At 42.7% G+C, this 12,133-nt stretch overlaps 1 protein-coding gene across 2 annotated transcripts in view; it reads left to right on the top strand.

Moving 5' to 3' along the window:
- The window catches only part of LOC113433940 (alpha-aspartyl dipeptidase-like), a 32,395-nt gene that overhangs the window by 5,410 nt on the left and 14,852 nt on the right, over window positions 1-12,133 (top strand). For both annotated transcript variants that reach the window (XM_087916499.1, XM_087916562.1), the window contains exons 5-6: window positions 1,671-1,750; window positions 5,056-5,229. In XM_087916499.1, the coding sequence (XP_087772625.1) occupies window positions 1,671-1,750; window positions 5,056-5,229 (254 nt within the window). The remainder of the gene's footprint in view (window positions 1-1,670; window positions 1,751-5,055; window positions 5,230-12,133) is intronic.

Genomic DNA, 12,133 nt, shown 5'->3' on the forward strand with positions numbered 1-12,133 from the left:
TCAGTTAGAAAAAAAAACCCAATCTGTATTTTAAATCCTTTTTGCAATTAGCTTCTAGTCTCTTAATCTTCAAGGCATCTCCTCCAACAAAGTCTTAATATAAATTTTTTTTTTCCAAACCTCTCCCTTCCCACTTGTAACAAAGGGCTTTAAATTTTTACCTTCTGTTAAAAAGCAGATTTTTCTTGTCCATTTGTTAGTTCCATAAGGGAGGGAGAGTAACTTTCCCTTTCAGCACTTTCATTCGCCGCTTTAGGAAACCTCCACTGGGAACATTGTAACATCCAAAAAAATAGTAGTTTTCAAGGTATTAAATATGTCCTTAAAGTCCCGGTTCAGCCAAGAAGAATTTTCACTTTGTAGCTTCCTCCTTCTTCCTCCTGCACATTCTTAAGCCAGTTGCCGGCTTCTTCGTGGCGGCCATTAAGACCGCCGCTCCACCGCCTTGAGAAAAGGGGGTTTTACCGGCTGGGGAGGGGGTCTGCGATACCCCTCAACCCCTGTCCGGATCCCCCCTATCTTCGGCTGCACCAACAGGGCAGCCTTATCCTCCAGATCCATCGGGATTGGAGGCACCAAGACGGCTAGCACGGCAGGAATCCCTGCCGTCGCCGAAGCCTGGCAAACCGGAAGAGCCTGATCCTTCAGTTAAGATTTGAAGCAGAGGTAGTCCTTGACATGACCACAATTGGGACCCAAATTTTGGTTGCTAAGTGATGTGATGATTGAGTCATCAATAACTGCACCCAACTTTACAAGCATTAAGCAAATCACTGTAGTCTTTAAGTGAATCACATGTTTCTTAAGAGAATCTGGCTTCCTCAACTGACTGCTTGTTGAAAGCTAGCTGGGAAGTTTGCATACCGCAACCACAAGATAGTGCAACCACTGTAAATGTGAGCTAGTTGCCAAGCACCCAAATCACAATCATATAATTACAGGTAGCACAATGGCCATAACTTCGAGAACAGATTGTTAGTCATTTTTTCTAAGGCTGTTGTAACTTTGAACAGTAATAAATCAAGTACTACTTTTATCTTTGATGCACCAGTGTAACCTCCTTAAACCCAATTGCCTGTTTCAGTGGATTTGGTATGGTGGAGGTAATAGGGCTATCACAAAATATCTCAACTTTCCTCAGGACTAGGTTCTCACATGGCCTTTGTAAGAAGAAGCTTCTAATTCAGTGGACTCCACAACCTGTGGAATCAGATTTCATGCTCAAATAAAAATCTCCAGAAATGAAGCACTACATCTTCCAGAGGCAAGCTATTCCATTGATTAATTATTAATTGACAGGAAATTTCTCCTCAATTCTAATTTGGATCTTTCTTTGATAAACTTCCATCTATTACTTTTTGTCCTGCCCTCAGGTGCTTTGAAGAATAGATTGACCCATTCTTCTCTGTGGCAACTCCTTAGATATTGGAACACTGCTGTCATGTCATCTCTAGTCCTTCTTTTCATTAGCCTCCAATCTCTTAATCATATTTGCTCCTTTCTGTACTCTAAAGTCTCAACATAATTTTTGTATTGCAGTGACAAAAAGGCCATGTAGGATTTACTTCTGGGTAGAAGAATATGTATAGGAATATGTATAGGATGTATTGTATATTGTGGACAAAACAAAAGGAATAAACTTAATCCAACAGTACTTTCTCTTTCTGTAGGTGGTGGCAATACTTTTCGTCTTTTGAAAGCTCTTTACGACAATGATTTGATACAGCCAATCAGAAAACGAGTTCTTGAGGTAGTTAAGTAATTCTGAAACAAACATTTGGTACATGCTCAGAAATTATAACTATATTAAACATTAAACTTAACACATGCTGTGTTAAGCTCTCTAAAGAGTCCATTTTGAGTGGACTTTTATTCTTTGAAAGTATTCTGTTTTTCTGAGTTAAGCATCCAGAGATGATTATTCCATGGATGCCACAATTTTCCAGGGAATGTTCAAGATGGCTTATGCAAGCTGTATGCTGATGAGACTCTGCTCTCTTAGTGTTTACCTGGAGATCATGTTTTGCTAGGCCAAGAACTCTGAATGATGCTGAGCATTATTACATTGGAATAAGGGCATGAAACTGAATAGGGAAGGACCAATCTATGCTGTTGCTATCCTTCAGAGTCTCAGAAGCATGGAATATAGAGCTTCTGTTCTAATCTGGTGACTCTTCATGTGGAAAGGGCAATATGAAACAATGATAGTCTCTGATGCTTTGTAACGGTTAGAGTCCCAGATGACTTTCAAAATCCAGATTCATATGGTAAAAGCGGGGCATCACTTCTGTAGTTTTTATACAATTTCTACATAGAAGGTCTGTATTTTGATAGCTCTACAGAGAAAATGCTCTGGAAAATGCTAATGAGTATGTGGTAGGGCATTTCTAAAACAAAGATGAAGTCGAAGAATGGGGAACTGAATCTTGTAATAACAGCATGCATTAGGTTGAGTGCATGTATAGCACAGCACAGTCAGCATTAGCATATCCACCAGACATTTAAAGGTAGACCAACTCTTAAAATTATAACAAAATAAAGAGCCAAGATCATATACAAGAAACTTCCTTTTCATAAAAAGCTCCCACCACAAAGAACCACAGAAATCTAGAAAAGTTTTGGCATTCCTGTGAAATGTAACAATTTGAGGAGGTTTCATTAACTTTGGGAGCCATGTTTTGTGTCAGCTCTGCTGGATCATAATAAAAAGGTCTACAACTGTTTATTGAAATCTTCTCCCCTGCAGTGTGTATTGAAAAGCATGGAGAACAAAGGGAGGCTTTAATTGTATTGTGGTTTATTAAACAGTAAATATGCATCTATCTTCTCCATAATCTGAAGAAGAAATCTGGTGCTTTTTACTTATATCCATGGGATCTCGTTCCATTCTTAGTACATTTCCATAGTCCCTCAGACAATTCCTGTGGCAACTCTTTGTCATCCAAATATGCTCACCAGACCTTGGCTGCACAGACTAGATGGCTACAAAGAGATACAGAAGACTAACTCTTTGCTAAGATATAGGGGGTCACTTGGACTGTTGCAGCCCATGTGTGCTATATCTAGGCCAAAAGGGGTTAGGTAAAGATGCAAAGAATCAAAGCTGGTGTCAGCTGGTGCTCCATTCAAAATCCAAGAAAGAAATCCTTAGACTCCATTAATTAGAGAAAAGATATCTTTTACTGGAAATCAAGTGGTAGCAACAAAAGAATTCTGAATCTGAGAAAATGGGCACGTAAATCCCATATACGAAGTGATGGCAAAGTTCCCACCCCCAATACTTCAATTGGCTCATCCAATTAAAAGTCATCCAATCATCTTGCTGATAATTTATATAACATTGAAGATACTGTTCCAATACTGAGTTAGTTCTCTCACAAGCCCCATTGTTTTGTGGATGGTGGGCGGAGCTTAAGCCCTGGGCAGAACCCAATAACTTCAGGAACTCCTTCCAAAAGTTTGAGGTAAACTGGACACCCCTGTATGAGATTAATGTCAGCTGGTGCTCCATTCAAAATCCAAGAAAGAAATACTTAGACTCCATTAATTAGAGAAAAGATATCTTTTACTGGAAATCAAGTGGTAGCAACAAAAGAATTCTGAATCTGAGAAAATGGGTGCGTAAAACCCATATACAAAGTGATGGCAACGTTCCCACACCCAATAGTTCAATTGGCTCATCCAATTAAAAGTCGTGTATATCATCATGTGGGCATCTCCAGGTGGTGTTGAGGCCTCTGTCCGTTGACCTTGACATATTTTGATAAAGAGTTGCAGCTGCGCATAGCATAGGATAGAAGCCTAAGCAAGAATCTTCCCTCCCCCAACTTATATAGTTCTGTTTTGTAACACCTCCAGCTCACTTCCCATAACCATATCCCCGCTCCTTCCCCCGTTATTTATGACAGCCGAAAGATGCAAAGCAAAGGGAGAAAATCTTGAAGGCTGACAGCTGGCCTATCACACTGGCTTTCCACCATTATAATAATACTGTATCCTTTATGATAACTTTGTTTCACCTTTCAAAACAGAGCATATTTTAGGGAAAGGGAATGTTAGTGCAAGGGAATGTTAGTGCAATGCACAGAATGTGTTGATTTCTATCTTGCATAAGTGCAGTCCCTCAAATGCTAGATTCAACAGAATAAAACTTCAGCCACTGAAGCTGAAACCTTGCTTGCCATTGTGGGAGTGGTCTTTCTGAGGTTTAGGGTTGTACAACTTTTGTGGACTCAATGACCAGTCAGTTTTTATGTGGAATCTTTTGGATCAGCCTCCAAAAGTGACCTGGATCTGGCCTTCCTTGGAAAGGACAAGCTGGAGTTTTAAAGCACTACTATTAGCAACTAATAGCACTAGTATTAGCAACATCCTGGACAATCCTTGATATATTTAAATATTCAGGTTGGATCACACTTTCAAAGGAAAAAAGATAGTCCAAGAATATTCAGACATAAAGTAATTCTTTCCATCCACATCCTCTGGAGTCAGATTTCATTCCCAAAACTCTGTCTTAGATTTGTTATAACATATGATAGGATCTCTACATGCGATGGAGTTCAGTTAGCAACCCAAATTGTAACTTCAGAGTAACTTGGAGTATTAATCATGCAACTTTGCCGGTAGTTGCTGCCCTAGACTTTAATGAAATTGCAATATATGTTTTTATTCTTTAGTATTTTTACACTTTAAAGGTAAACATGATTTAAGTTCAATAAAGCTTCAGGTCTTATATGCTGCTTTGTATGTATAGGATGGTCAGTTATAACTGTCACATTTCAGAATTGCATTACAAAAGCTTTTAGTGTAGATTTGACAGTTTCCTCGTGATTTTGTTTTCGGTATGGTAAAAAGAGAAATATGCAGTCAGAGTGCACTTCCTATGATTAGCTTTTCAGATTAAGAAAAAACTGGACTTTAATTTCCATGCCAGTATCTTAAAATGGAAAAATCTATGTTCTGTATCTACATGAGCATCTTCATCTTCAGATTTTTTAGTTCTAGTCAATTTTTATAAGCACTAACTGTTACTTTATTCCATGTTTTTTTTTACAGGATGGTATCCCATACATTGGATCCAGTGCAGGAACCAATGTAGCAACCATAAGCATCAACACAACAAATGATATGCCCATTGTGTATCCACTTTCTTTGACAGCTCTCCAATTGGCTCCTTTCAATATCAACCCACATTACTTGGACACAGATGTTAATAGCACTCATATGGGGGTAAATATCCAGTTTCTTAATAGCTTTCTAATACTTATTGGCAATGCTTAGCAAAGCATGATAGAACTATATTTTCCCCATGTTCCTTGGATGGGCATGAAAGTATTAATATTATTGGTTAAGCCAATGTCTTTGAATGAGATGGGTCATGGGAGGCATTAACAATTGAATCCAGAGATTACATTAAACAGCAGAATTTTGGATTGCAGTTATTAGGAAACAGAACTGAGAAACAGTGGGAAATCCATTTACTATTATCTACATAAATACTATTTGGTATCTGAATTAACAAATCAAATTACAACTACCATGGTAGCTGAATAGGCATACTAAGTTCAGGGGTGGGATTCTACCAATTCTCACCTATTTGCTAGAACCTGTTGTTAACTTTCTAAGCAGCTCGGTGAACTGGCTGGAAGAAACCTCCTTTTGTTTTTTTCCACTTTACAGGGCTAATTCTGTAAGGTAGGCGGGAAAGAAACATTCTGGTGTTGTTGCTTACAGAAACTGCTTCTCTGTTAACCCTTATTACATTCTTGGCGGTACGCCTAGACTTCTTGTCTCCGGAGCTTCTCTGGAGTTTTTTCCTCCTTTGCTAGTATTTTGCTTGACTTTCTTAAAGGGGAAGGGTTGTTTTCAGCTTTTTACACTGCTATTGGGATGAAATACTCCCCTGTTGGAGTTAGCACTTTGAAGAAATAATTGAATATCAAAGCAGAGCTGCCGGAAAGAAGCTTTTAATGACCAGGAACCAAGATAAGTGATGTTCAGCAAGTCTTCTTGGTTAGCTAGAAAGATTGACATTCAAACATGAACTTTCTGAGTTTTGGTCTAAAACTGGTTTTTGATGAAGTTTAATTCTGTGCTTGGTGACATTTAATCCTGTGTTTATTGATGGGATAATTTTCCCTATTCAGCTTTGTTTGGAAGTAAAAAGATTAATCTCTGTTCCTGAAAAGAAACTGGGATGAAAAACCTGACTAGTTCCTGTGTCTATTTGTTCTGGTAATTGGTTTAACAAGCAACAGCTACTTTTATGATTTAATTATTTGTATTGTGTTTGAATTTTTTCCTGCTTTTTTATCTGGGCGGGAGGGGGGTCTTCCTTCATTGCTTTAGTGATATCTGGCACTGTCCTTTTGGGGTGTACTTCCAAGAGGCAGGATGCAAGCTTGGCACTGATTTTTTTACTGCCTTTCGCAGGGGGGGGGGGGACATATGATCTTTCCTTAAATCTGGATGATTTCCTTAGGATATCTTGTGAGGTGAGTGAGACCAGCTTGTGTCTTTAAGTGGTGCAAATGGATCTAAGGATTACTTTTCCTGGGTATGCTCTTTCTGGAGAGCTTAAATGACCTCTCTGATAAAGGGTTTCACTTTATGAACAAGAGTTGGCTGCTGATAGTTATCATTGCATTTTAGCTATTTTAATTCCTCAAGGTGCTCTGGCACCCTGCCTGATTTGTAACTCCAGCTTGCAGGTATTTTTAATCTAATGATTGGTACTTAGGGCAGCTTTTTGCAAACAAAGAAGCTTTTTGTATTTTTCTACAGGTGACAGTTCATTTAGTGACCATTCAAAGTTACAGTGGCACTGAAAAAAGTGACTTTTTCACACTTATGACCGTTGCAGCATCCCGACAGTCACGAGAGGCCAGGCAAGGAGATGCACCCCTCAATGTGAGTGATGTTGAGTTGGCCCTGCCAGTCATATGACCACCAAGCCATGACCACATAGTTGCATGACCACCAAGCCACACCCACTAAGCCATGCCCACATAACTGGCTGTTAAAAATATGTAATCCTACCCCTGACTAAGCTGTAATATACACTGCTCAAAAAAATAAAGGGAACACTTAAGCAACACAATGTAACTCCAAGTCAATCACACTTCTGTGAAATCAAACTGTCCACTTAGGTAGCAACACTGATTGACAATCAGTTTCACATGCTGTTGTGCAAATGGAATAGACAACAAGTGGAAAGCATAGGCAGTTAGCAAGACATCCCCAATAAAGGAGTGGTTCTGCAGGTGGTGACCACAGACCACTTCTCAGTTCCTATGCTTTCTGGCTGATGGTTTGGTCACTTTTGAATGCTGGCAGTGCTTTCACTCTAGTGGTAGCATGAGACGGAGTCTACAACCCACATAAGTGGCTCAGCTACTGCAGCTCATCCAGGACGGCACATCAATGCGAGCTGTGGCAAGGATTTTTGCTGTGTCTGTCAGCGTAGTGTCCAGAGCATGGAGGCACTACCAGGAGACAGGCCAGTATATCAGGAGACGTGGAGGAGACTGTAGGAGGGCAACAACTCAGCATCAGGACTGCTATCTCCGCCTTTGTGCAAGGAGGGACTGACTGCCATTAGGTACCGAGATGAGATCCTCAGACCCCTTGTGAGACCATATGCTGGTGTGGTTGGCCCTGGGTTCCTCCTAATGCAAGACAATGCTAGACCTCATGTGGCTGGAGTGTGTCAGCAGTTCCTGCAAGACGAAGGCATTGATGCTATGGACTGGCCTGCCCGTTCCCCAGACCTGAATCCAATTGAGCACATCTGGGACATCATGTCTCGCCCCATCCATCAACGCCACGTTGCACCACAGACTGTCCGGGCGTTGGGGGATGCTTTAGTCCAGGTGTGGGAGGAGCTCCCTCAGGAGACCATCTGCCACCTCATCAGGAGCATGCCCAGGTATTGTAGGGAAGTCATACAGGCATGTGGAGGCCACACACACTACTGAGCCTCATTTTGACTTGTTTTCAGGACATTACATCAAAGTTGGATCAGCCTGTTGTGTTTTTTTCCACTTTAATTTTGAGTGTAACTCCAAATCCAGACCTCCGTGGGTTGCTCAATTTGATTTCCATTGATAATTTTTGTGTGTTTTTGTTGTCAGCACATTCAACTATGTAATGAACAAAGTATTTAATAAGAACATTTCATTCATTCAGATCTAGGATGTCTTATTTTTGTGTTCCCTTTAATTTTTTGAGCAGTGTACTTTGTCTAATTTTGGCTTAGCCAGAGTGTAGCCAGTTGTAGGAAACCTGAGGACATCCATAGGGACATTTCACATGGACATGGCAGTGAATATATGAAGCTACTTCATAGCATATTTTACATGGAAGGAAAATCTGGGTGCTTAAAAAAGTCTAGGAAAACAAAAGTTTAAAAGATGGCTTCCCCTCCCCCTTTTAAGTATACAAACTATAATGTAGATTTTAATTTAAAATAACATATCTGTTATGACTCCCCTTCGAAATTCAAACGAACAAAACAGAAAGCAGCTGTTTCACAATTAAATCAAACGGAAAGAAGTCTTATTAGATAACGGCTGGCAGAAACCACAGCATAAATCTTACTCTGTCCAGCAAACCAGTCCTGGCAATAAATCCTCAGCCTCAGAGCTCTTTGCTGTAACGTCCTCACTCAAATAGTCATTTTGTTCCTGGCGAAATGCACCAGCCCAGCTGTGTCCTTTTATACTCATTAAGGCAACGTGCTAATTTACTGACTTGCTCTTCTCATTTGCTCCAGCTGATTTTGCCTTTTCAACCGTCTTCTATTTTTTACATTTAACCACAAATTTTCCAAGTTCTCATCTCCACTAGAAGACTCTCTCAAAACTTCCCTGTCAGCCATTCCCGGCTGTTGATCAGATAAAGAACCAGAGGAGATCAAAGGTCCTGACAATTCTAATACATAGGTCTGTCGTCCTTTGTCACGTCCATCTCCTCATCCTGGTTATCAGTCCAATCAGTAAGCCAGGCTGGTTCAAATTGTTCTGACGTAACCTCTTCACTTGAACTCATATCAATCACAGGAGCTGAATCCAAGCCCGGAGCCACAACATTATCCCTCACCGCAGGGCCCTTCCCCCGGGTCTGACGATCCGGATGCGGTTTCGAAGGGAAACGTTCATGAAAGTCCCGAATGATGTCTGGAGCATGAACTGCAGACGCATCCGTCCATGAGCAAATTTCCGAGTCATCCACTCTCCTCCCAACTAAATACTGAAAACGACCCTTGAGCCAACGCGAATCAGTAACGCTGACCACCGTGTCATCAACCTCCGCCTCCTCACGGGGCATTGATGGGGAAGTCGTACCAGCTGGAGCACGCAGAGGACAGTCTGGGGAGTCAGGAACTAAAAGAGAGCGATGGAATACAGGGTGAATACGCATGGAGCGCGGTAAGGTGAGCCGGTATGCCACAGGGTTGATAACCGCCTCAATCGGGAATGGACCGATGAAACGATGGTCCAATTTCCTAATTGGGCGATCGATCCGAAGGTGTTTCGTGGACAACCACACCTTGTCACCCACAGCTAACGGAGGCGGTGCTCGACGTGACCGGTCCGCAAACCGTTTATAGTCCTCTTTCGCTCGTTCAAATTGTTGTCTTACTAAACGGTGGACCGCTTGTAGTTCCTCCAGAAAATCTTGTGTCTCAGGAACCGGTGAATCCATCCAAGTTAATGGGAAGAAGCGCGGATGATAACCTACATTCGCGAAAAATGGCGTTACCAGAGTGGAGGTGTGCTGCGAGTTATTAAAAGCGAATTCTGCCAATGGGAGGTATTTCGCCCAATCGCTTTGTCGCTGATTAACAAAACACCTCAAATATTGGGTAAGAATGCCAATCACCTTCTCAGTCCCGCCATCAGTTTCCGGATGGTGCGCTGACGCTAAGCATACCTGAACTTGTAGCGCTGCCATTAACTGTTTCCAAAACTGCGCAGTAAACTGAACCCCACGATCAGAAACCACTCTATCTGGCAGTCCATGCAGACGAAAGATATGCTGTAAAAATAGCTGAGCCGTAGTGCGGGATGAAGGTAATCTCCTACAGGGAATGAAATGAGCCATTTTAGTCAACATATCAACTACCACGAGTACCGTCGTGAAGCCCGACGAGGATGGTAAATGCGTGAGAAAGTCCATGGAGATTGCTCCCCATGGTCTGCTCGGAGTCGGCAATGGTTGGAGGAGTCCAGGGGGCGCACCCAACGCCGCTTTCGCTTGCCTACACTGGACGCAAGAAGCGACGTAAGAGAACACATCGTGATGAACCCGAGGCCACCAAAAAGTCCGGATGACCAAATGCAAGGTTTTATAAAATCCAAAATGGCCAGCAGCAGGGTTATCATGACATTGTGTCATGATGAGAGCTCTCAACGACCTGGTAGGTACGTATAATAAACCCCGATGTCGGAGCAAGTCCTCTTCAATGGACCATGGAGAATCAGGTCCGACGTCCCCCCGTCTCTGCTGCGTCCATGCATCCAATCGTTGCGCCTCTTGTATGCGAGCCCGCAAGTCTACTGGATCTTGCAGTAGGGCCAAGGATTCTGGTGGTAACACCGTTCGTAGAGGAAGAGGATTCTCGGGCCCGATATACTTGGGCTTCCGAGACAGCGCGTCTGCCCTCCGATTATGTCCACTCGGAACATAAGTAACGGAGAAATTGAACCTGGCAAAAAACAACGACCACCGAATCTGGCGTTGGTTCAATTTCTTAGCTGTGGTCAAATGTTCCAAGTTTCGGTGATCTGTCCGAACCTCTACCTTGTGCCGAGCCCCCTCTAAATGATGTCTCCAGGTCTCAAAAGCAGCCTTAATGGCCAACAACTCCTTTTCCCAGATGGTGTAATTGCGCTCTGAAGCTGTGAGCTTCTTAGAATAGTATGCGCACGGGAAAAGAGGCGCGCCATCTTTCGAAGCTTGTAACAGTACCGCTCCGATAGCGACATTAGAGGCATCTGTCTCGACCACAAATGGACGATTCGGATCAGGATGCCTCAATATCGGCTCAGCTATAAACGCTTTCTTTAAAATGTAAAAAGCATGTTGTTGCGGGGGCCCCCACACAAACGGCACCTTCTTACGGAGGAGCTGAGTTATGGGGTCCATTACTTTAGCAAAGTCCGGGATAAAAGTCCGATAGTAGTTGGCGAATCCCAAAAGACGTTGGACGTCCTTGACTCGACGAGGGGCTTCCCAACTACACAATGCCTCAACCTTTTTAGGGTCCATAGCAATGCCCTCGGGAGAAATGATGTGCCCTAAAAACTCTATCAACGACTGAAAAAAGAAACACTTCTCCAGTTTCGCATAGAGCTTATGCTCCCGAAGACGCTGCAGCACTTGACGGACCTGATGAAGGTGGTGATCCCTGGACCGAGAGTAGATTAAAATATCATCCAGATACACCACGACAAACCGATCCAGCATGTCCCCAAAAATGTCGTTCATCAAATGCTGGAATACAGCGGGAGTGTTGGTTAGACCAAATGGCATGACGGTGTACTCGAAATGACCATAACGAGTGCCAAATGCCATCTTCCACTCATCCCTCTTGCGCATCCGAACCAGGTTGTAAGCCCCACGCAGATCGAGTTTAGTGAAGATAGTAACCTCCTGCAACCGCTCCATCAATTCCGGAATGAGCGGTAAGGGATAGCTATTCCTCACAGTGATAGAGTTTAGTCCTCTATAATCACAACAGAGATGCAGTTCTCCCGACTTCTTCTTAACAAAAAGAACGGGAGCCGAAAGAGGGGACGATGAGGGTCGAATAAATCCCCGAGCTAAGTTTTTATCCAAAAACTCTCGGAGTGCAACCAACTCGGGCTCCGACATGGAGTATAATCTCCCCTTTGGCAATGGAGCGTCCGGTATCAGATCCACGGGACAATCATAAGCACGATGTGGGGGTAATCGGTCTGCCTCCTGTTCGCTAAAAACATCGGAGAAGTCTGACAGCTCCGAAGGAATCGAGACAGCAGGAGCGGCGATATCTTGGCCAGCGCAAACATGCCTCAGGTGGTCCACACATTGTAGGCTTGGAAAAGAAATGGCGTTCTGCGACCAAGCCACCAACGGATCGTGCAAACAC

The sequence above is a fragment of the Pseudonaja textilis genome, chromosome 1, assembly GCF_049901715.1.
Source record: "Pseudonaja textilis isolate UNSWEBS1 chromosome 1, rPseTex1.2, whole genome shotgun sequence".
Lineage (NCBI taxonomy): Eukaryota > Metazoa > Chordata > Lepidosauria > Squamata > Elapidae > Pseudonaja > Pseudonaja textilis.